Below are 27052 nucleotides of genomic sequence, written 5' to 3'. Positions count from 1 at the left end.
TATGTATTTTCATAAAACTATGTATAACTTTGCTTCTTTTTTAAAAAATTTTTTAGTTGTTGATAGGTCTTTATTTTATTTATATGGGGTGCTGAGAATCAAACCCAGTGCCTTACACATGCTTGGCAAGTGCGCTACCACTCAGCCCCAGCCCCAACCCCATGACTTTGCTTCTTAATCTGAAAATTTTCTGAGCTCTAAGAATGACCTTAACATAGGAAGCTCTGAAAGCCTTATTACTCTAATTACTTAAACAAATATATAAAAGACAAGTTTTCAAGCCATCCATACATGTAATCCCAGTAATTTGGGAGACTGAGTCTGGAAGATTGCAAGTTCAATGACAGCATTGGCAACATAGTGAAACCCTGTACAAAATAAAGTAAAAAGGGCTGGGGATGTATCTCAGTGATAGAATGGTCTTGGTTTATTTTCTTGGTAACACACACACACACACACACACACACACACACACACAAGCAAATCAAAATCAAAAAATAAAAAAATAAAATATACCCTTTTCTGTGATTATTTTAAAGATTTACTGGGAATTCCATAATCATGGTTTAACTTTCTATTATTATTGACACAAATTTCAGTATTTATTATAACCTCAAAAATGAAAACACAATGACGTATTCTAAATTACTCATTTACAGTAAAGTTCTACTACCTTGGTATAGATATATAAAGTGAAAACATTTTTTTTAATGTGAAAAAGTTCAGTTCATCGTTTTAGCACCACTAATTTGCCAATGTGGATCCCCACAAACTTAAAGCAATAAAAGAATATTATTATGAAATCTCTTTCTAAATCTATCCTAATTTCAGTGTGCTTATTGTAGATTATTTGACATCCTTTGAAAAAAATAAAAAGTTAATATACAGATAAGGAATCCCCAGAGTAAGATCAAGGACATATAGAATATGTAGTTATCAGTGAGGCAGAGAGGAAGATTTTTGAAAGAACCATAGTAGGAAACCTAGGAAAACCTAAACTCATCAAGGGAGTACAAGCAAATATTCCTGGAAACTCGATTCTCTTCTCACCAAACACTGAATGCATGAAAATTATTCCACCTCTCCCTCTCCTTTCTTACTTGTGGAAGATTTGTCCTCTATTTTTTCTTTGTTTCTGCATTTCTCATAGCTCACAATAAAAGCGCCCTTTCTCTAAGCCAGGGAAAATAAACACAGGAGAAAGCTAAGACCAAGGTTCAAAGGCTTTTTTATCTGTGTAAAATATGACAAGTTACACAAAACTGTGGCCAGGGTTATCTTATGACCAGTAGAAGAATTTTTCATTGGAAGCACATAAAATTTAATACTCTGTCTTTCAACAGTTAGATATTATAAAATTTAATTACATTGTTTTCTTTCTAAATTAATAATTAATTTTTTTATTAAAAATTCTATCCTTTTACTTTTCTTGAATGTAAGGAGAAAAGCTGCACTGTCATAATAGTATAAGAATGTATTTCAGGGAAAAGCGTTACTTGTGTGATTTCTTTTAAGTTTTGAAGGGTTTGTGCATTTTGGTGAGAAATAGAGATAGAAATAAAGATCAAACTTCTCTCATAGTGAGCAATAACTACATCCAATGTATGTTGCTAAACACTTTTCATGTACTTATTCAATGAATCCTAGGAGTTATATAGTATGTAACTCACTTTCTAGATAGGATCATAAAAATTTAGAGGTGCCATGGTCATAAATTATTAAGTATCAAAAACCTGTCTTAATCCTAAATCAGTTAGAGCCCAATTCTTATGCATTAGAAAAACTGAATATTTGTTATTTATTTGGCAACTGTTAATTAGGGAGCCAAATGGCAAAAGATTCTTTTTATCTATAGAATCTTTAGATTGACCTATTTCACCAAATCACATAGAGAAATACATATGTAAATTTATTTGCATCAAAAGTTACTAAAACATCAAAAGATTGTGATATTGAATTGAATTTTTTATCTTACTTTTTATTCCACATTTGTCCAATGAATCATATCTGGGGCTCTGAATTTGGAATTGCTTCATTTGAATTAGAATTCAGGTTCTAGATTCAGGTTCTGTCCCTGCACTTTCAGTGAGTTGGGACAAGTTACAAGTCTCTCTTTAGAGACCAATTTCTTTACCTGTAAATGGGATTTAGCAATGACTCTGAGCGCATAGGTTTGTTATGAGAATTAAATCAAATGATGTTGTAAAAAATGTAGCTTTTTTTTTCTTTTTTTTCTTTTTTCTTTCAGTGATTGAACTCAGGTGCACTTGGCCACATCCTCACCCCTATTTTGTATATTTTTAGAGACAGTGTCTCATTGAGCATTCCACTATTGCTGAGGCTGGCTTTAAACTTCTGAGCCTCCTGCTTCAGCCTCCAGAGACACTGGGAGTAAAGCATATAACATTGTTCTTGGAACAAGGTAAATCTTAGTCTAGGAGACTTTTTAATATCAGAGAAGGAAATACTGCTGATAAAATACTGCAAAAGTTTTTATAATAGATAAATAATATAATAAATTATAATTTGCCATAACTTTATAAGCAAGTTTTGTAAGAACTTCAGAAATGGTCTTTAAAAATTGACGAATTTGACTTCTCTGTCTTATACCTCCAGTTTGACAAGGAGGGCAGAGCTGGAGAAGAAATGGACAGCATGGTGCTGAGGCAATCCAACCATGAACAACTACATTTCAGCTGCTTTTAATCATAATGTTTGGCAATTGTCCTCAATATAATTTCTTTTTATTTATAACATCCCTAAAGTGAGGTTAAAGAAAATCAGATAAAACAGAACTATCAAGAAAAAAAGGACAGACCTACTACTATGCCTAGTATGTGAGTTAAGATAAATCATTTGGAGGGCAGACAGACATCGTTTGTCTAACCCCTTCATGATTGCAGTGTACACACATTTTACTCATAGATTCACCGTGGTCAGGAAAGGGTAATGTCTGAGCTGTCTTTCTGAAGATCACTGAGATGTGTCACTCTGTCTTCATAAATAAATTTGAGCAAGGTCTAATTACAAAATGAGTGAAGGAGAAATGTCAAAATAGATTCAGGAAAAGATAGTCCTATGTAACAAGGAATGGAATGCAGAAGCACCTGGCAAGAGACTTTTTATAAACTAGGGACCCTCAGTTTACTTTACCCACAATCATACTGCTGGGGAGATAGAGATCAGGAATGAATTGATTACTAAGAAATCCCAAGAGACTTTTTCCTATTTTCAGTGTGAAAATTGCAATGAATAACTGACTTAATCTTAAATGACATGGTTTCCTGAGGGACCCAAATGAATTATGAAATTATTTTGTTGTGACTGTATATATAACCCATGTCAAAATGATTTACTACTAGGGTTCTATCACAACTTTCCAAACTTTAAATTCCAATGGTTACATTTTCTATTTATCCCCATTTTCTTCAAACTACAAATCATACAAAGATGCTGAAAGCGAAGAGTTTTAAGGTCCTTGGGAGTGGTTATATACATCCATCTTGCAGTGGTTATATACATCCATGTCTCTTGTTTAACCATATAAAAACTGCTTTATAACAATACCTGGTTTTTCCCTAACAGATTTTGCTTTGTTACATTTTATGTTCAAATCCTTATATGTATGTAAGATAGTATAAATGTAATATATGAGAATATAAATTAGATAGATAGATAGATAGAGGCAGATTAGTGTAACTGGAATTAATTAAATAATCACTTCTCCCCTAAAGGAACTGAAGAGGAAGATGAAGGAGATGACTGTCTTTTGGGGTCTGTTGATGAGTTCTGGTGGTTTCCTCATATGTGGAGTCATATGCAGCCCCATCTCTTCCATAATGAGTCATCTTTGGTGGAGCAGATGATTCTCAACAAAAAATTTGCCTTGGTAAGTAACTCTTGTTGACTATTACATTGAACTAGTGTTTACTTATTAGAGAAATGACAAGATTTTTTACTGAAAATATTTTTGAGGCTCTTGATATTTTGACACTTGTTAAGCAGATTTACTATGTGATTGTTAAAAAACTCTTGAGATTGCAGGCTTTCAATATGTGGCTTTTGAGTTTGTATCGGGTGCATATCATTATGCTAATGCATTGAGGGCTCTAATTTAAGAGAGACTTCACAAAATTCAGGACTCAGTTATATGTCATTTCAGTCAGAGCTCCTAAGTCATGTTTTCTGTCTAGAAGGAGGTTTCTGCTGTGCTGGGGAGGTAGAAGTATACCCATAAAACAATTATGCAATAAAACGAGATATTTCATAACTTAGTGTCAAACCTTCAATACACAAATTCATGGTTCAGAGAAAAAAATGTCATTGGAAATGATGAAAGACCAGTTCTTGTGGAAATGAAATTAGGAACTTCCTGCAATATTAATAGAGTTAAGTACCAGGATGAGTTGGAGTAAAATGAGGCTGAGGGAAAAGACCAGGCAGGTTACCATAAAGAGGATCTGAGGTAATAAAGATTCTGTCTAGGAATACTGTGGAAATGAAAGAAAAACTATTGAAAGACAGTTCCAACATACATGTTATATAGATGGAACATTTGCTTGGTTGAAGCAAGATATACTGCTTTAGACTGAAGGGTTTGTGACTTGGGACCGAGTGTGGCTGGGCTGGCAGCAACAACACCACACACACACACACACACACACACACACACAGACACACACACACACACACACACACACACTCAGAAATACCATTTTTGGGTGTCAGGGATGGCTCTGAGACCTCAGCTCCTATGTTGGAAAGCAAAAAGAACAAGGGAGGCAAGAGGCAAGAGAGAGAGCACACCCTGAACCCCTGTTTTATTTAGGGGAAAGGCATTCGAGACAGAGACAGATCCACCCAAATAAGGCAAGGGATTGGGTTTTGAAGGGTGGAATTTTACTTGGTGATGTATTGTGGTGGTCAACAGATTGACTGACATCTTGGAAAGCTACACTAATCTCAGGAGCTGTGTGGTATCATAGGCAGAATGAGAAGGAAACATAGGTCACATAGCCCAATCAGGCAGTAACATTAGGCCAGTCCCCTCATATGATCAAATGTGCATAGCTCACACATACATAGCCCATGGATGGTTCACGACAACAAGGGACTTTAAAGAAAAACTTTTAATAAGTACATAACAAGAGGAAATAGAGTTGCAAGCAGAGAGGGTACTAAAGCCCATTTATATATAATGGTATTGTATGAACTATTAGAGTCAAGAGCTCAAGTAATTTATCTCCATGTTATCTTACCCAAACTTATGCAAGAAGGGGTTAGAATTTATAAAACCTACTTCTTTTTTTTTCTCACCACTGTAGAAAATCAAGTTTATTATGTGTAGCATAAAGAGTTCATACTTGCCTTTTAACTTAAGTGTACTCCTTGCGGGGGGGAAAAAAAGTTTCAAAGGAAAACTTGCTATGCATTGACATTTTATTAAGAAAGAAAAAATAGTGCTCATGTATGTTGATATGAAAGAATTTTGATGGTATTTGCAAACTCCTGTAAGATGGATATATTTTTCCCAAAAAGTATAAACAAAAATAGTAACCATTATGTAAAATTCAGCAAATACTGTCATGATTTGTAATTGAGAGAACTAAAATTCCTATTTCAATGGAAGAGGTAGACATCTGAGGCTTCTAATGTTAGCAGTGTTAATTAGTAAGAGATGATGATGCAGAAAATGACTTGGTAGTTGCTTCATAAATCTGTAGTAAAAGGGAGAAAGGAATTTGTGAGACAGGGAAATATGTAAATACAGTAGAAAAAGCAATAATAAAAGATAAAATAATGAGAAGTAAAGAGGGGGTTTTGTTGTTTTTTTTAAAGCCTTGAAAGTATCTTGTGTCAAGACAGATTTGACAAAAGATATGGCATTCACTGTTATGAAAGAAGAGTAGTATATAGAATGATAGGTGTTTGATTGTTATTTGAATGAATAAATCAGTGAATGAATCAACAAATGCCAATATTATGTTCATATTTAAAATGGCTGTAAATACTTGAGTACTTGTAGTGAAAATAGGCTTATATGCATTTTTGAAAATTCCTAACTAAAAAGCATCATAAATGGAAAGAATAATTCAAAATCAGAATCTAATAATTTTTCACCTTCTAATTACAGTATCAAGCAAAGATTTCTGAAAGTGATGTCTTACTGGATGTTGACAATCCAAATCATGGTTCTTGAGGCAGTCGTAAAGGATCTTTGGAAATAATACCAAATGTATTTTTAATGTTTAATCAAATATAAAACCAGTGGATGGTTGCAGCATGTCAAGAGTAGACAGGAAAGAATACTGCATCTAGGATTAGTTGGTTCCCAGCCATAACAGCATGAGAAAAAATATGTATGTTAAGTATTTGAGAACAGTGATTAGCACATAACACTCAGTAGATAACAGCTACTGTTCTTATTTATTTGTTTTTATTTATATCATTTTATTTAATATAATAATAATGCTACCTTCAATTTTTGCTTGGGCTCCTAAAGAGTTTGAAGTGACAGGAGGGACAGTCTAAAAGTTTATTTGTACTGAAATGATATTTGCATATTGTGAATTTTGCACAATTTGTGTATATGAGTTAGTTAACCCATTTAGTTTTCATTTAATGCATTAAGTTTCCCAAACCACATTGCTAGTGTATTTGAGGATGTAATGAGACAAGATGAAGGGTTTTAGTTTGTTATATGTTCTATACTATTTCTTTTAATTCTCACAACAACACGGAATTTTAGTTGTATTTATTTTCCATTTGTAGATGAGGAAAATGAGAGCCAGAGTAGCATGGTGACTCAATCAGTGATTATAAAGCTTCCTGAAGGTAGAATTAAGACCATAAAACCAAGTCTTTTAATATTACATAAATTGTGTCACCATGTCTCCAATACACAGGTATAAATCTAGATTTCTCTTCTGCCTAGTAATCAAAGAGAATATATGGTAACCTTGGTAGTTTAAGGGAAACAGAAAAGTCTAGGTGGAATTCACCTTTTCCCTTGGGTTTCCTAAAGGTTCTTATTATAGACAGATTCTAAAATGATTCAGGAGACAAACAACTGAATCTGAGGAATTTTGCATATGACTAAAGTTATCAGCAGAGAAAAAAATCAGTGAAAAATTGAATTAAATTCTGTCTCAAATGTCTACTTACTAGCTGCATCAAGTAAATTATTAATATGTTAATTATTAATAATATATTAATATTGCTTTTCTAAATTGGTTTATATCTTGTTTCTCTCCATCTTCTTGGAGGCTCTGGATTTCAATATGAGCATGAATGATTTCCAAAGAAGAAATTAAATGAACATGCAAAGAAGCAATGTGCTCCCTTAAGAGAATATGGGCATTCAAACAAGAATAGAGGTCATGGGTGCAATATTCAAATGGTGATTATATTAGATGACATTTAAAGTACCCTTCCAGCTAAAAGAATCTGAGACTATAATCTAAAACTCTGGTCCCCTGCTTTCACTATCTACAGCCAAACACCTGTCTCTTACATTGAGTATTAGCAAATACATCTGATTTATTATCCTTTTGCACAATGTGGACATTTCTGACTCACAAAGGAATTTGAAGTCCATTTAATTGGCTTTGAAAGCTCTGTCTAATAGCTTATTATTGAAGGTCAGACAAATCTGTTAAGCAAATTTGCATTTGATGACTACAGCCATCAAAAGAAATGTAGCACTACAACTTGCTTAGAAAAAACTTGTAGTTGCCAAATATGGGCTAATTGAGGAATTCAATTGAAATTTTAAGAGAAGACATATTTTTGAAAGGTTACCAATTCTAAGGTAAAAAATTATTATAACATTAACGATTGACCTGAAATACAGTTTGAAATATCTAATGTATAGGCTTTAAAATAAGATAAACCATCTTTTGGAAAGTAAAATAACTTTGTATTTAAACTTCAAAAATTATCAGTAATATGTAATCTCAACTGAATAGTTAGTTCTGACTTTTGGAAAATAATGGTAGTTTATGTTTTATTTTTTATATTTTTAATTTATTTTGTGTTGAGGAGTAAGCCCAGAGCCTTGTACATGCAAAGCAAGCATTCTACCACTGAGATACAACTACAGTTTCTCAGGTTAATATTAATAATACAATAATTAGTAAAGATTTTTATCATAGATTTCTTCCAATATCCAATTAATATTGTTATATACAGTATTATTAGTAGAACAATGTTCCTGAAAACATAAGGTCTTTTTGAGTATTATACTTTTGATTATATTATCATTTTTAAAAATAGTGTCATTTTTTTCTCCCTCTTTTCCAAGTTCAGAACAACCTACTAATTTATATCCACTGGAATATTTGTTGTCAATTATACAGAGTTTTAGATTAGTGAGCACATTAACTTTTCCAATATGGGAAATAATGGTTATTTAGTATCAAAATACAATATAAAATATTTGGAAGGCTTTCTGGCTTGAGGAATATGTGATAAATTTTCAATTAGCTTGATTGCCAACTGGAGAAGGAATAATTCCTATAATTTTTATTTCAATAAAGCACTTTATTAAAAAGGACATTGTATTTTCATTTTATTAATGCTTTAAAAGTATAATTTTAGTGATCTGAATAGAAGTGGAGAATTCCAATCAGGATGCAGAGTCCACTCTAAATTTATAGACCACTTCATTATTCTGAGCAGAATGACCAAAGTATATAATTTACTTCATAAAATGAATGACTGAAAGAATTTGAACAGGGCAAGAGATAAAAGAGAGAACTAAGGGATATAGTATCAAGGCTGATACTTAAAGAGTTCTGGTATGGCTGGGAGTGGCGGTGCATGCCTATAATCCTGGATACTCAGGAGACTGAGGTAGAAGGATCACAAGTTGGAAACCTACCTTAGCAACATAATGAGAAATTCAGCAACTCAGTTAATCTTTGTCTTAAAATAAAATAATAAAAAATAAAAAGGACTGAGTGGTAGAGAGCTCATGGGTTCAGTTGTCAGTTCAAAAAAAAGAAAGAAAAAGAAAAGGTGAGGACTGGTATGGCCATGCATATCAGTTATTACAATGTGACAATACTACTATCACTAACCTCATTACCATCTCACATCCTTCCCTAAGGAGTCCCAAACCTTGAAACTATTAAGCAACTAAAGGGATCAAGCTGGTCCAGAATTAGTCTCCAGCATCCAGTTCTAATTCTGGAGCTGGCAGCATTCTGATTCGTCAACATAATGGCAGGCAGGTTGGTAAATATCTTAAGTACCATTGAATACAGTACTTTAATATAATCAATCAGTCTTAAGACTTAGGATTGGATCATGAAGGAAATCACAGAAGAGAGAATAGAGTCTTATAGATTTAAGAAGTATGGTTTTCTAATTAAAATTTATGTACACAGAAGGGTGCTTGACATCTAATAAGTGTTCAATGAATGATTACTTGATAAAAGTAAATATTTCTTGGGACTTTTAAGATTCTATTCATTATGGTCTTAAAATGTATTATTATTTTAAGTAATTATTATATAATATTTCTGGTATTACTTCTGTGCTGTGGCTCACAGATCAGGAGACAACTGACATTGAAAGGAGTTTATTATTCAGATTTCCCCAAGAGAGAGAGGCATGTCATACTTGTAGAGTTACACGAAGAAGCACCAGAATTAGTTAGGAGGCAAAGTGGACAGTGGGGAAATATGCGCAAGAATACTGTGATTTGGTTAGGAATGGTTAGACAAAGCAGGGGGAGCAGCTACTTTGAATATGTTCAGTGGGTTCTGAAGTATAAAGGGCTATTTCTAATTGCCTGGTCATTGGCCTTGAGATGATTAAAGCAAGGAATATTTTGATCAGTGCCTGAGAACCTAATAAAGGAGATGGTTGAGTATAGAGGGTCTGATTTGGTTGATTTGCATTTGAAAAGTATGTTCTCAGGTAATAGTTTGCTATCTCTTGGATTCACTGGCCCTGGAACTCAAAGTCTCTTTAGAATTAGCCAGGCCCCAATATCAAAGCATCAGAACTGCAGAAAGTAAAAAACTTTCTCTTCTTATGTATCTTGAAGCATTCTATAGGTTTTCAAACACCCTCATTATCCCAAATGCCATCATTGAATCAGTTCTAACTTCTCTTTCCCCTTCCTAACAAATGTTGTGGTATATGAACAATATAGTACACTGATTAGATATAGATATACCTATATCTATATATCTATATCTATCTATCTATCTATCTATATATACATATCAGTGAAATATTTTTTGTTCTGCATGTGCAATTTACTTCTATTAATATAGCCAAAGATCACACTAATTTTGTTAAGCCATTATATCACACCTCTGTTTCTGTTTATGAGCTATTTATTAGGCCTTCTTGTATTTATTTTGGTACAATTTATTGCATTAAGTAAATGCTATCCTTGAGATTACTGCTGTCCCTTTAACATTTCGTATTTCTTATATATTCAGTGTTTCAGTATATAAACATCCTGTTAAAGATTCATTTTGTTATTTAACTTGCTTTATATTTTCCCAGTTTGTGTTATACCTATAATTTATAAGTATGACTTCTGCATTTCTGTTAAGCTGTTGGTAAATTTGAATGTAATAATATCATAGCTAGAGAAATGTGGTAGATAAATAAAGTTTTAATTCCAAGGTAGCATAAGTGCAGTAGTCACCATTTTTTAAAATAGTTGGCCCATGAACTGCAAATCTGTTAATTCAATTAATATCCATAAGGATTATAAAAGTATATCAAGGATCTTTCTAAAACTGAGAATGAAGATATGTGTGGCATTATTCTGACACCAATTTAGAACTTGTATTTTAAAAGGTATTTACACAGTAAAGGCATTAATCATAATTCCTTATAATTATTGCTTTCTTCTTTGTTACTTCTCAGTAACCTGTCTAATAATATCTTCTAAAATTTCTTCAGTTTGACATTAAGCTCATTGATTTACATATTCCAAAATGCTCTAATTTTTCTCCTGTTTTGAAAGTTTTGCATATTTTCAACTTATGCATCATATGTTATTTCTCTTTGATTAGTAAAATGATTTGCACATCACATCTACATGCTTTATATTTTAGTTACCTTAAAATTTGCCCTTCTAAGCTTGAAATATTTAGTATATTATAGTTAATACTTTATCAAATTGCCTCTTTATCTAATTTTATGTTTATCTCATCATAAAAATCTTAAATATTTTTCTCTTGATATATCAGAGAAGATAAGCAGATAGTTTCAACTCTTTTAAAACTCTGTTGTCAATTAAAATATGTCAAACTTCTCTTCCTCCCCCACACAATCATGTAAACTTATTTTTTGTTAATCAGATTCTTTTTTTTACATTTATTTTTTAGGTGTAGTTGGGCACAACACCTTTATTTTATTTATTTATGTTTATGTAGGGCTGAAGATCAAATTCCAGGCCTTGTAAGTGCCAGGTGAGGGTTCTACCACTGAGCCACAATCTCAACCCCTAGATTTATTTTTGATTAGCAATTTCTGGAAAATAAACTTATTCTGAGATTTAATCTCATTGGCATTGTTTTACTACCTCTTTAATTTGTTTTCTTTGTTTTGTTAGTTTTTGTCATTGGTATGTGTACTTCCTTTCATCTCTTAAAAACTCTAGCATATACCACATTGAATATTTATTGTGTGGTTGTAACATCTATTAATTTAATAAATGTATTTACTTCTCTTATTAATCTTATTTACTTCTCTTCACAACCCTCTCACTATCATCTTCATTTTCAAAATGATAGAGCTGGGACTAGCCTGTGCAGGTCTCAGGCGCACTGCAGGGTAGACACCCATCAGAGCCTAGCCTCTGGCGAAGGATGACCCCTTCTGACCAGCAGAGCACCAAGGGAGGTCAAGCCCAGTGGCAAAAATCCACCCACACCAACTTGCATCGGACCCAGATCTAGGATTCAGTAGCATTCATTGAGGGACACCAGCAGTCTAGAAGCCCAACATTAAGGTGAGGTACAGACAAACTGCACGGGTACTACAAGAATATAGGGAAGAAACTGAAATAACTCAGATCCATACTGCAAGAAAGGAAGACACATAGACAACATGAAAAACAAAAAGGGGGAGGAAAGTGCCCCCAAACAATCCAGGACACTATAATAACAGAATCCACGGATAGCGAAGTTGATGAAATGTCAGAGAAGGAGCTCAGAAGGTTCATAATTAAAATGATTTGTGAATTAAAGAACTACCTAAATGAGCAAATACAGGCAAACATTGATCATTCCAACAATGAGATAAGAGAGCAAATATAGGTAGCAAAAGATTATTTCAAGAGAGAGAGAGAGATTCTGAAAAAAAACAATCAGAAAAATTTGAAATGAAGGATACAATAAATCAAATAAAAAAACTCAATAGATTCAATCACTTGGAAGAAAGAACATCAGATAATGAAGTCAAAGTATACAACCTGGAAAATAAAGTTGATCACACAGTGAAGATAATTAGAAACCCTGAAGAGAACATCCAAAAATTATGTGACAGCATCAAAAGACCAAATCTAAGAGTTATTGGGATAGAGGAAGGCAAAGAGTTTCAAATAAAAGGAATGCACAATCTTTTCAATGAGATAATATCAGAAAATTCCCAAGTATGAAGAATGAATTGGAAACCAAATTCAAGAGGCTTTCAGAACACGAAATGTACAAAATTAAAACAGATCTACACCAAGGCACATTATAATGATAATGCCTAGCATACAGAATAAGGATACAATCTTAAAAGCTTCAAGAGAGACAAATCAGATCACATATAGGGGGAGACCAATTCCTATGTCAGTAGATTTTTCAACCCAGACCATCAAAGCCAGGAGATCATGGAACAACATATACTAAGCTCTGAAAGAAAATGGATGCCAACCAAGAGTCATATCCAGCAAAATTAAGCTTTAGATTTGATGACAAAATAAAAATCTTCCATGATAAACAAAAGTTAAAAGAATTTACAACTAGAAGTCTGCACTATAAAACATCCTCAGCAAAGTATTCCATGAAGAAGAAATGAAAAACAATGATGAAAATCAGCAGAGAAAGGAATTACACTAAAGGAAAATCTAATCATAGGAGAAACCAAGTCATGTTAAATACCAAAAATAAACAAAAATGGCCAAGAATACAAATCATGTCTCAATAATAACCCTGGATGTCAATTGCCTAAACTTACCAATCAAAAGACATATACTAGCAGATTGGATCAAAAAAAGTGGGGAGGGATCCAACAATATGCTGTGTCTAAGAGACTCGACTCATAGAAAAAGACATCCACAAACTAAAGGTGAAGGTTTGGGAAAAATCATACTACTCACATGGACTGTGGAAGCAAGCAGGGGTTTCCAGTCTCATATCAAATAAAGCAGACTTCAAGGTAAAGTCAGTCAAAAAGTATAAAGAAGGACACTACATACTACTCAAGGGAACTATACACCAACAAGACTTAACAATTATAAATACATATGCCCCAAACAGTGGAGCATCTATGTTCATCAAACAAACTCTTCTCAAATTCAAGAGTCAAATAGACTACAACAAAATAATTTTGGATGACTTTACCATACCTCTTAATCAATAGATTATCCAATCCAAACAAAAGCTTGGAAAAGAAAATCTAGAACTCAATAAAACAATCAATAACTTAGACTTAACTGACATATATAGAATATTTCATCCTTCAATGAGAGAATACATTTTATCCTCAGCAGCACATGGGTCCTTCTCTAAAATAGACCATGCAATGTGCCACAAAGCAACTGTTAGCAAATATAAAAAAGTAGAGATACTACCCTGTGTTCTATCAGATCATAATGGAATAAAATTAAAAATCACTGATAAAATAAGAAATAAAAGCTACTCCAACATCTGTAGAGTAAATAATATGCTACTGAATGAACAATGGGTTACAGAAGACATCAAGGAAGAGATGAAAAAAAATTTAGAGGTGAATGAGAACACAGATACAACATACTGAAATCTCTGGAACACTATGAAAGCAGTTATAAGACGAAAGTTCATTGCATGGGGTTTATTCTTTAAAATAAGAAAAAGTCAACAAATAAATGACTTAACATTATTATCTCAAAGCCCTAGAAAAAGAAGAACAAATCAACACCAAAAGCAGTAGAAGACAGGAAGTAATTAAAATCTGAGTTGAAATTAATGAAATTGAAACAAAAGAAACAATTGAAAAAATTGACAAAACAACAAGTTGGTTCTTCGAAAACTTAAATAAAATTAACAGACCCTTAGCCATACTAACAAAGAGAAGGAGAGGGAAAACTCAAATCACTAACATATGTAATGAAAGGAAATATCAAAACAGATACTACAGAAATACAGAAGATAATTAGAAATTATTTTGAAAACTTGTGCTTTAATAAAATGAAAATACCAAAGGCATCAACAAATTTCTAGAGTCATATAATTTGCACAAATAGAATCAGAATGATATACACAATTTATTTATTTATTTATTTATTGGTTGTTCACAACATTACAAAGCTCTTGACATATCATATTTCATACATTAAATTGAAGTGGATTATGAACTCCCAATTTTACCCTAAATGCAGATTGCAGAATCACGTCGGTTACACATCCACAATTTTACATAATGCCCTATTAGTAACTGTTGTATTCTGCTACCTTTCCTATCCCTTACTAACCCCCCTCCCCTTCCCTCACATCTTCTCTCTCTACCCCATCTACTGTAATTCATTTCTCTCCTTGTTTATTTTCCCATTCCCCTCACAACTTCTTATATATAATTTTGTATAGCAATGAGGGTCTCCCTTCATTTCCATGCAATTTCTCTTTTCTCTCCCTTTCCCTCCCATCTCATGTCTCTGTTTAATGTTAATCTTTTCTTCCTGCTCTTCCTCCCTGCTCTGTTCATAGTTGCTCTCATTATATCAAAGAAGATATTTGGTATTTGTTTTCTGGGATTGGCTAGCTTCACTAAGCATAATCTGCTCTAGTGCCATCCATTTCCCTGCAAATGCCATGATTTTGTCATTTTTTAGTGCTGCGTAATATTCCATGGTGTAAAAATGCCACATTTTTTTTATCCATTCATCTATTGAAGGGCATCTGGGTTGGTTCCACACTCTAGCTATTGTGAATTGTGCTGCTATGAACATCGATGTGGCAGTATCCCTGTAGCATGCTCTTTTAAGGTCTTCAGGGAATAGTCCGAGAAGAGCAATAACAGGGTCAAATGGTGGTTCCATTCCCAGCTTTCCCGGGAATCTCCATACTGCTTTCCAAATTGGCCGCACCAATTTGCAGTCCCACCAGCAATGTACAAGAGTACCCTTTTCTCCACATCCTCGCCAGCACTTGTTGTTGTTTGACCTCATACTGGCTGCCAATCTTACTGGAATGAGATGGTATCTTAGGGTGGTTTTGATTTGCATTTCTCTGACTGCTAGAGATGGTGAGCATTTTTTCATGTACTTGTTGATTGATTGTATATCCTCCTCTGAGAAGTGTCTAATAACCCAATCAACAAATGGGCCAAGGACCTGATATACACAATTTAAACAGATCAATCTCAAGTGACAAAATATCAGATGCCATCAAAAGTCTGCCAACCAGATGGATACACAGCTGAGTTCTATAAGATCTGTAAAGAAGAACTAATACCAATTATCTTCAATTCATTTCAGGAAATAGAAAAAGAGGCAGTACTTCCAAACTCATTCCATAAGGCCAATATCACTCTGATTTCAAAACTAGGCAAAGACACATTAAAAAACAACCACAAAAACTTCAGACCAATATCTCTAATGAACACAGATGCAAAAATTCTCAATAATATTCTGGCAAATTGAATACAAAAGCATATCAAAAAGATCGTGCACCACAATCAAGTGGTATTCATCCCAGGGGTGCAAGGTTGGTTCAACATACAGAAATCAATAAATGTAATTCATCACATCAATATGCTCAAAGATAAGAATCATATAATTATCTCAATAGATGCAGAAAGCATTCGACAAAATATAACACCCCTTTATGTTCAAAACACTAGAAAACTAGGGAAAACAAGAACATATCTCAACATCATAAAGACTATTTGCTAATGATATGAATCTATACCTAGAAGACACTAAAAATTGCACCAGAACACTTCTAGAACTAGTAAATGAGTTCAGCAAAGTAGCAAGATATAAAATCAATACCCATAAAGCAAAGGCATTTCTATACATCAGTGACAAATCCTCAGAAAGGGAAACGAGGAAAACCACCTCATTTTCAATAGCCTTTAAAAAAAAAAAACCTTGGGAATCAACTTCACGAAAGAGGTGAAAGATCTGTATAATGAAAATTACAGAACCCTAATGACCAAAATCAAAGAAGACCTTAGAAGTTGGAAAGATCGACCTAGCTCTTGGATAGGTAGAATTAGTATTATCAAAATGACCATTCTTCCAAAAGCACTGTATAGATTTAATGCAATTATGATCAAAATTCCAATGACATTTGTCATAGAAAAAGAAAAGCAATCATGAAATTTATCTGGAAAAATAAGAGATCCAGAATAGCTAAAGCAATCCTTTGCAGGAAGAATAAAGCAGGTGGCATCACTATACCATACCTTAAACTGTACTACAGAGCAATAGTAACAAAAAAATAAAGCATGGTATTAACACCAAAACAGACTGGTATACCAATGGTATAGAACAGAGGACACAGAGACTAACCCACAAAATTACAATTAATTAATATTAGACTAAGGTGCCAAAAAACATGCATTGGATAAAAGATAGCCTCTTCCACAAATGGTGCTGGGAAAACTGGAGATCCATATGCCACAAAATGAAATTACAGCCCTCTCTCACCATGAACAAAACTCAACTCAAAATGGATCAAAGATTTAGGAATAAAACCAGAGACCCTGTGTCTAATAGAAGAAAAAGTAGGCCCTAATGTCCATCATGTGAGATTAGGTCCCAACTTACTTAATAAGACTCCTGTAGAGCAAGAATTAAAATCAAGAATCAATAAATGGGATGGAGTCAAACTAAAAAGTTTCTTCTTGGCAGAAGAAACAATCTGTGAGATGAATAGAGAGCCTACATCTTGGGAGCATATCTTTACCCCGCACACATCAGATAGAGCACTAATCTCTAGGGTATATAAAGAACTCAAAAAGCTAAGTACCAAAAAAACAAATAACCCAATCAATAAGTGGGCCAGAGACCTGAACAGACACTTCTCAGAAGATGATACACAATCAAACAACAAATATATGAAAAATTGTTTATCATTACTAGCAATTAAAGAAATGCAAATCAAAACCATTCCAGTCAGAATGGCAGCTATTATGCATACAAACAATAATAAGTGTTGGTGAGGATGTAGGGAAAAAGGTACATTCATACACTGCTGGTGAGACTGCAAATTGGTGTAGCTAATATGGAAAGCAGTATGGATATTTCTTGGAAAATTGGGAATGGAACCACCATTTGACCCAGATATCCTTCTCCTCGGTCTATACCCAAAGGACTTAAAAACAGCATACCACGGGGGACACAGCCACATCAATATTTATAGCAGCACTAAGCTAAACTATGGAACCAAACTAGATGCCCTTCAATAGTTGAATGGATAAAAAAAATGTAGCATAGTGTTCTCCAACTCCATCTATTTACCTGCAAATACCATAATTTTATTATCTTTTAATGCTGAGTAATATTCCATTATGTGTATATACCACAGTTTCTTTATCCATTCATCTATTTAAGGGCATCTAGGTTGCTTCCACAGTTTAGCTATTGTAAATTGACCTGCTATAAACATTGATGTGGCTGAGTTACTATAGTATGCTAATAAAATCTGACTTTTTATAGTGTTCTCTCTTAAATAGATGTTCATATGATTTATGCAGTTTTTTTTTGTGTTTGTGCAACCAGCACCATAAGCTTTACCTTCCTGGTCTGTATTATAAATATCAGAGGCTATGCAATAATTATATAAAGTAAACATCATCCATCACCAACTTCTATATTCTTTCAGGAATATCAAAATCCAATTAAAATTTGTGCTAGATTCCTAGTTTAATCAATCTTTTACATTTCAAGAAGATTATATGAGTATGAAAGTAGTCTGGGAATTGAGACTGTCCCTGAATCATTTGTAGCTTTTTTATATCTCAGTGACCCTGGAGGTCCGAATAAAACTCATTATTCCAAACTGAGAAAACTACATTAAAATAAACCTTCCTCTTCCTTCATTGAATCCCTAGTTAATTTTCTTTTTAGTTGTTTCAATATAGCATAAAAAATAAAGCCTCATAAATTCTTCATTTTACAGCTATGTAAACTTTCCTTCTTTTGTTTCACCTGAATAAATCTCAGTGATTTAAAAAAAAATCAGCCTATGGCAAGTATAAGTGTTTACATCATACTTTTGAGTATTCTCAAAAAGCACATCCTTTAGTATCTTGTTTGTTTATGACACTCAACAAAGTTATGACAACACTTCAAAAATTTTGATGAGAACTTAAAAGAAGAAAACAACATGCCCTGTTAAATGGAGAAGTACTTAAATTAAGTTATATAGTTACTATCAAAGACTGGGAAAGAATCTATTGCATGACCCCCAAGTAAAGTTTTCTTAGAAATTACAAAAGAAACTGAAGTTTTAAATAGAGTTATGCACATTTTATAATCGTTTTGTCAGTACCAGTACTAAATTTTTAGCTCAACTTTGTTTCTGAAATTTATTTATGCATTTGACTTACTGAATATGATTTAAACTCAGCAAATAAATAAGCTGGTTACTTGCAGTCATACTTGAAGGAGAATATGTGGTGTCAAGGGAGGGTTTTAACTGATATCATTGCTATAGTCTTATCAAATTTGTGGTATACCTGATTATTACTTACCTCCCATTTTACAACTAATATCAATTGATTTTGTCAGAAGAAATTTATTTGGTTTCTACTTCTACTTTCTTTATACATAATGTCAATTTCTTTTCAGTCTAAATTTATACTCTCAAGTAAATCTGTTTTTACATACAATTGATCATACACTGTATTTTTCAGAAATGTCTCCTCTTAAAAAAAATTCTAATTTCTTGGTGGCAGAGTGATAGTTTATCTTTGTATCTTTTCTTTTTTTAAAGAGAGAGGGAGAGAGGGAGAGAGAGAAAATTTTTAAAATATTTATTTTTTAGTTATTGGTGTACACAACATCTTTGTTTTGTATGTGATGCTGAGGATTGAACCCGGGCCGCACCCATGCCAGGTGAGCACGCTACTGCTTGAGCCACATCCCCAGCCCCTTGTATTTTTTCTTAATTAGTTGTTTCAAAAAGAAAGAGGAAATGTTAATTGAGTAAAAGAAAATTAGCCAATAATTTTGTTTATTTATTTCAGCGTCTAAAACTGTGAAAGAATTAGTTTTATTATGCCTCTTTGTTAAGTGAGGGAATTAAAACTTGGTAAAGCTACATGGTCCTCTGGTCAATGAAACTGAGCATTGAGACTGAGCCAAGGACTCATAAATGTATGTTTTCACCATGAAACTGTGCTGCTGTCTGTCTTCAGCCTTCCTGGTATGTTGATAATTTCATTATCATGGTTTTGGTTTTCTTCAGGTCTAGAAATGAGATTATTTTCTTAATATATAATTAAACACTACATACTCTATTCAGAGATAAGTAACCTCAGAGTGATAAGGTCACACTTCTGTTTCATGAGTTAATATGTCTTTCCAGTACCCAAGATTTCATTATTAACACTTTTAACGCCTTTATCTAAAGATTTTGCTACTTTTGTTCTTGTAACCATGACTTTTGTTATCCAAACTTTCAGACAAAGAACATCTCATTACTGTTTTCTCAATCCATAGCAATATCACCAACTAAAGAAACTTATCTAAGCCTCAAATTCCAGTTTTTATTAGATTTCATCTAATAGACAAGATTGATGGACTCATTGACCATATGTATGGATTTAATTTCCAACTCTCAGTGACCCTGGAGGTCCGAATAAAACTCATTGTTCCAATAAAACTCATTGTTCCTACCCTGGATAAAACTCATTGTTCCTACCCTGTGTGTGGCTGATACTACCTACCTCAAAGCCCCATCTCTGTACTGACATGGTTTGTTTTTCTGGTATAGTCACATCCCATGGAATGGCATACTCATAAATGATCTCATGTTCCCATCATGAATAACAAAGACATTCCCATTACTAGGGAAATTCCAAAGATTTAAGGAACCAGGAATGAGGAAGACAAACCAAATTCTTTATTACACCATAACTGCAACAGAAGATGATTTTAAATAGTTAAACCAAATCCACTAAGAACAACCTGATCATCACAGTAAGTTTTTAAAATACCAGCCAGCAGACAGAAATTTATATTATGAATTAAAAGAAGACTTCAGGGTTATCTATTGTCCAAATCTACAAATAGTAACTATATTTATATTAAACTACCAAGCACATTTTAGGAGGTTATTATTTCCTTAAATACAATGAAATTACATTGCACACGTTTATGCAACACATGATTACATTAGTGCATTTATATTTAGCATCTGAATATAAGATTATTTCTAAAACCACAAAGATTATGTTGAAGAAACAGAATTTTAAATCTTAACCTAATTGATTCTTGCAGAACTCCTCTATTACACAACCAAAAAAAGTAAGACAAATTCATTTGTTGATCACATCTTTCAAGATTTCATTTATCATGTGAATTATTCTAATATTTAACAATCTTAGCATGCAGTACTGAACCTTAATTCTCTAACCTAGAAATAAATTCAACTTGCCCAGAGCTGTATTAGGTTTTGTTCAGTTTCCTTTGAACAGTAACTTTACATATATTGGACCACATTTCCATTAGTCAGTGCCATTCTTTGTTTTCCTTAGTCACAGCAATTGCTATAGGACTCCTACCCTTGGTGCTGGTGGCCCCACAGGTCCTCATAAGCTTAAATCTGTGTATCGACCATTATTTTTACTTTAGGAAAACAAAATGAATTTCGAAGTTTTAAAGTATATCTTGTTTTCAAGAAAAGAGTTTTATAAATTTGTTTTCTTCAAATATATATATATATATATGAAGGTATATATACATACACACATATATATATGAATAAATATACAAAAAGGCTACACCTGCACACACATACCTATGTGTGTATATATGATATGCATATATAAACATGTATGCATATAAATGTGTATATACAATATACACATATACAGTACCATATATATGTGTGTGTGTGTGTATGTGTGTGTGTGTGTGTATAGTATGTGCAGGTATGAGCCTTTTTATGTCAAAAGGTTTGAATCTCATTTTCAAACATGCTCCTATCATCTGAAAAATATGTATAATTTTCTTTGTGAAACAATATCTCAAATAGTCATAGTTCTTAAGGAAGCCATTTGAACAGTCAAAGCAAAAAAAAAAAAAGATTCTTTTCCTAGAACCTACTGTAAAAATAAAATGTGAATGGAGAAATATTTAAATCCACATAAATTGTAAATGTGAATTTACATAAATTGTAAATGAATTCTTAATACTATGAGACAGTTAACCAAAGGATGAACCTCTACATACTGAGAAAATGGGGCATTCCAATCAAAGTGAAATGCAGAAAAGCATTAAGAAGTATTTCTAAATTATATTGTAGTGAAGTTTAAAGTTTTTTTCCTCTGTAGAGTGAAGAATATTGTTTGTCTATAATCGCTCTGTTTTTTTAAATTACATTAATTTGCATACTTGATAATTTGTGAAATATAGAAAGAGTCAATGGGTCTTCTAGTCATTAATGGAAATTTAAAAGTTTCTCTTGTTTGGAAAGATTGAAATACAATAAACATTTTTCTCCATTCAGAATGATGCTAGCCTGAGGCTTAGCATAGATAGCTTTTACAATGTCAAGGTAAGTTCCTGTTATCCCTAGTTTTTCTAATGTTTTGAACATAAAGGGATGCTATACTTTGTCGAATGCTTTTTCTGCATCTATCAAGATGATCATATGGTTCTTATCTTTAAGTCTATTGATGTGGTGAATAACATTTATTGATTTCCGTATATTGAACCATCCTTGCATCCCAAGGATGAATCCTACTTGATCATGGTGCACAATTTTTTTGATGTGTTTTTGTATTCGATTCGCCAGAATTTTATTGAGGATTTTTGCATCTAGGTTCATTAGAGATATTGGTCTGTAGTTTTCTTTCTTTGAGGTGTCTTTGTCTGGTTTTGGAATCAGGGTGATGTTGGCCTCATTGAATGAAATTGGAAGAGCTCCCTCTTTTTCTATTTCCTGAAATAACTTGAAAAGTATTGGTATTAATTCTTCTTTAAAGGTTTTGTAAAACTCCGCTGTATACCCATCTGGTCCTGGGCTTTTCTTGGTTGGTAATCTTTTGATTGCTTCTTCAATTTCATCCATTAATATTGGTGTGTTCAAATTTTGTGTATCCTCCTGACTCAGTGTGGGCAAATCATATGACTTAAGAAATTTATCGATGTCTTCACTATCTTCTATTTTATTGGAATATAGGTTTTCAAAATAATTTCTAATTGTCTTTTGTATTTCTGTAGCATCTGTTGTGATATTGCCTTTTTCATCCCATATGTTAGTAATTTGAGTTCTCTCTCTTCTTCTCTTCATTAGCATGACTAAAGGTCTGTCAATCTTATTTATTTTTTCAAAGAACCAACTTTTAGTTTTGTTAATTTTTTCAATAGTTTCTTTTGTTTCAATTTCATTGATTTCCTCTCTGATTTTTATTATTTCTTGCCTTCTGCTACATTTGCTGTTATTTTGCTCTTCCTTTTCTAGGGCTTTGAGATGAAGTGTGAGCTCATTTATTTGTTGGTTTTTTCTTTTTTTGAGGAATGACCTCCAGGCGATGAATTTTCCTCTTAAAACTGCTTTCATTGTGTCCCATAGATTCAAATATGTTGTGTCTGTATTTTCACAAAGTTACAACTATCTTATATTTGATAAAGCGGCTAAAAGCATGCAATGGAGGAAGGATAGCATCTTCAACAAATGGTATTGGGAAAACTGGAAATCCATATGCAACAAAATGAAACTGAATCCCTTTCTCTTGCCATGCACAAAAGTTAACTCAAAATGGATCAAGGAGCTTGATATCAAATCAGAGACTCTGCATCTGATAGAAGAAAAAGTTGGCTCCCATCTACATATTGTGGGGTCGGGCTCCAAATTCCTTAATAGGACACCCATAGCACAAGAGTTAATAACAAGAATCAACAAATGGGACTTACTTAAACTAAAAAGTTTTTTCTCAGCAAGAGAAACAATAAGAGAGGTAAATAGGGAGCCTACATCCTGGGAACAAATTTTTACTCCTCACACTTCAGATAGAGCCCTAATATCCAGAGTATACAAAGAACTCAAAAAATTAGACAATAAGATAACAAATAACCCAATCAACAAATGGGCCAAGGACCTGAACAGACACTTCTCAGAGGAGGATATACAGTCAACAAGTACATGAAAAAATGCTCACCATCTCTAGCAGTCAGAGAAATGCAACCTAAAACCACCCTAAGATACCATCTCACTCCAGTAAGATTGGCAGCCATTATGAAGTCAAACAACAACAAGTGCTGGCAAGGATGTGGAGAAAAGGGTACACTTGTACATTGCTGGTGGGACTGCAAATTGGTGCGGCCAATTTGGAAAGCAGTATGGAGATCCCTGGGGAAGCTAGGAATGGAACCACCATTTGACCCTGCTATTGCCCTTCTTGGACTATTCCCTGAAGACCTTAAATGAGCATGCTACAGGGATACTGCCACATCGATGTTCATAGCAGCACAATTCACAATAGCTAGACTGTGGAACCAACCCAGATGCCCTTCAATAGATGAATGGATAAAAAAATGTGGCATTTTTACACCATGGAATATTATGCAGCACTAAAAAATGACAAAATCATGGCATTTGCAGGGAAATGGATGGCACTAGAGCAGATTATGCTTAGTGAAGCTAGCCAATCCCTAAAAAACAAATACCAAATGTCTTCTTTGATATAATGAGAGCAACTATGAACAGAGCAGGGAGGAAGAGCAGGAAGAAAAGATTAACATTAAACAGAGACATGAGATGGGAGGGAAAGGGAGAGAAAAGGGAAATTCCATGGAAATGAAGGGAGACCCTCATTGCTATACAAAATTACATATAAGAAGTTGTGAGGGGAATGGGAAAATAAACAAGGAGAGAAATGAATTACAGTAGATGGGGTAGAGAGAGAAGATGGGAGGGAAGGGGAGGGGGGATAATAGGGGATAGGAAAGGTAGCAGAATACAATAGTTACTAATAGGGCATTATGTAAAAATGTGGATGTGTAACCAATGTGATTCTGCAATCTGCATTTGGGGTAAAAATGGCAGTTCATAACACACTTGAATCTAATGTATGAAATATGATATGTCAAGAGCTTTGTAATGTTGTGTGCAACCAATAAAAAATAATAAAAATAAAAGAATTTACAGTCTGAAGAAAAAAAAGAAATACGATAAACATTAAAAGCAATGTGTCATTCTTAATTACTATTAAATGTTAAATAAATTCCATCAAAGATAGTAATAAGCAATGATTTCTTCAGTAATTAATTGTATTGCTTGATTACCTGAATACTGATTTTTTTCTTGTTTTAGTATATTGGAGAAAATTTAAAGTACTACAAAATCACTATTTACTTGATAAAATTTTATTTTAGCACTAACTACTTAGAAATATTTGGATGATAGTTTAGGAAAATCTAATATTTTTTTAAATTCCATATAAACAAATGTGTGTTTTGCGCTAAATTTTTAAAATTACCATCTCAAAAGAGTTTTTGATTATTACTTTTAAAGGCATCACAATTTCCCAGATTAATTACCATATGTTCACTTTTCTGATGAGTTTATAGTTTAACTGAGGTAATTGAGAATTTGCAGTTGAATTAACAGTTTACAGAGGTAATTGAGAAAGTGATAATTCAAATGATAGAGAGATGGCCATAACTAATCTACACAGTCATTCACTACTATTTGTCAAATGCTTATGATAGCAATACATTGGAGAGATAGTGGTGAACAAAACAGAATCCAAACTTCATGGAGGTTATTATTTAGTGTCAAAGAGAGGCATTTGGTAGTTATTTATACAAAAGAAATAGGTACTTTCAAACCAAGTAATATACTAAGAGAAACAAATGAATATTACTGAAAGAAATCTTAATGTGTACTTCATTTAAATTGGGGCTTGTCAGTAAAGGATTCTCTGAAGGTATGATAGGATAAATTACCTAAAAGATATTGTAGATTTATTCAGGTAAAGAGCTGGAGGAACATTTCAGGCTGAGACAAACACATACAAGGGTAAGACAATAGGAAAGTGCCTAGTAAATGCTATGGTTTAGATCAGATGTCCCCCAAAATCTCATGTGTGAGACAATTCAAGAAAGTTTAGAGATAAAATGATTGATTTATAAGAGGTTTATCCCAATCAGCACATTAATCCCTTATAGGGATTAACTGGGTGGCAAGTAAGGTATGACTGGAAGATGTGGGTTCCTGGGGGCCTTCCTTTGGGGTTTATATTTTGTCCTGGTGAGGACAACTTTCTCTTTCATAGCTGCTTTCCTCCAGTACAGATTTCTGCCATGGTATTCAACCTCACTACAGGACCCAAGAAATGGAGCCGGCTATCTACGGACTAAGACCTCTGAAATGATGACCTTACAAATAAACTTTTCCTCTTCTAAATTGTTCTTGTCATGACTTTTGGTCACAACAACAAAAAAGCTGACTAAAACTAAGTTTCAGGAAAAGGTTTATGTGACTAAAATATAGTGAAGGAGAGAGGAAAAGTTATACACAATTAAGCTAGATTGGGAAAAGGTCATATCTTGCAAAACTTTTGGCTGTGCTAGGAATTTTGCATTTGATGTGCAAGGGAAAATTATGGAAGAATTTTGAAATGAAAATAAGATAATATTATCAGTGTTTTTAAAATATTGCTTTGGCTGTTGAGTACAAATGGATTGGAAGGAGACAAGAAAGAAAATGGGTAGCATATTAGGAACTTGTGCCCAATGGTCAAAAGATAAGATAGTAGATTGAACTAGAATGATAGTAATGACAACAGAAATGGAGAAAAGTGGTTAGATTTAAGATATGTGTTAGAGGCAGTACTGAGAGAATATGCTAATGAGCTGATTTGGCTTAGGAAAGAATGAGAAAACAAGATTTTGATACTGTTATCTAGCTGGTTAATAATTGATAGTGTCTTTGATTAGAAACCATGATGAAAGAGCTGATATTGGGGTACTGAGACATTTTTGAGATTTAATAATTCTGTGGTGTTCTAGGTATTTATACCTTATTATCACTTAGCCCTTTGCCCCAGTCTTTTGCTCCATGAAAATCTTGACATAGATTATAGTGTTCCTGGATCTAAGATGCTACATTTAGTCAAGGTCAAATGAAAAAGCATAATGAATATTTTAAACTAAAATATTTACTATTTTAGACTGTCTGCTCCAATATTACAAAACAGTATGTTCTTAGTCTCCAATTAAAAAACTTGGAAGACAGTAATCAGCCAAGAACATAGTATTATGGCTAAACTTAGTGAAAAAATGAGTCTGCTTTACAGAGTATACTGCACATAATATTAACTTTTTTATTCATTAAGATTTCAGGTTTTCTCTCTCATATTGAATGCAAATTTGGTGGGAAAAAAATTTATGCTGCATTTATCTCAAACTCATTTAAAAGAGAACTTATAAATTTTTGGTGATTTACTACTTGACAGTGAATGAGAGTTTTGAATATACGAGGAGGGAAAATGGATCCAGGAAAAGGTAGTGGGGTAGAAGCCATGGTTTGCCACAGAAATCTTCTAAGACAGAATCAAAAATCTACAGGAGTAGAAAACACAGCCTATCACTTTGGGCTAAAATAGGTGGCCCAGAGTATTCATAATTTCTACATTATAATTGAGCAATAGGATC

General features: G+C 33.2%; 1 protein-coding gene across 15 annotated transcripts in view; it reads left to right on the top strand.

Annotated features, from left to right (window-relative positions):
* The window catches only part of LOC101971473 (N-deacetylase and N-sulfotransferase 3), a 161912-nt gene that overhangs the window by 61030 nt on the left and 73830 nt on the right, over positions 1-27052 (top strand). For all 15 annotated transcript variants that reach the window (XR_005737244.2, XR_013426006.1, XR_005737245.2 and 12 more), the window contains one exon: positions 3735-3889. Coding sequence is in view for 12 of the 15 variants with exons in the window: in XM_040292925.2 (XP_040148859.1) it covers positions 3735-3889 (155 nt within the window). In the remaining 3 variants the exon portion in view is untranslated. The remainder of the gene's footprint in view (positions 1-3734; positions 3890-27052) is intronic.

Source organism: Ictidomys tridecemlineatus, chromosome 9 (genome assembly GCF_052094955.1).
Source record: "Ictidomys tridecemlineatus isolate mIctTri1 chromosome 9, mIctTri1.hap1, whole genome shotgun sequence".
NCBI lineage: Eukaryota > Metazoa > Chordata > Mammalia > Rodentia > Sciuridae > Ictidomys > Ictidomys tridecemlineatus.
The sequence above is the reverse complement of the archived record's forward strand: the minus strand, read 5'-3'. Positions and strand labels throughout refer to the sequence as shown.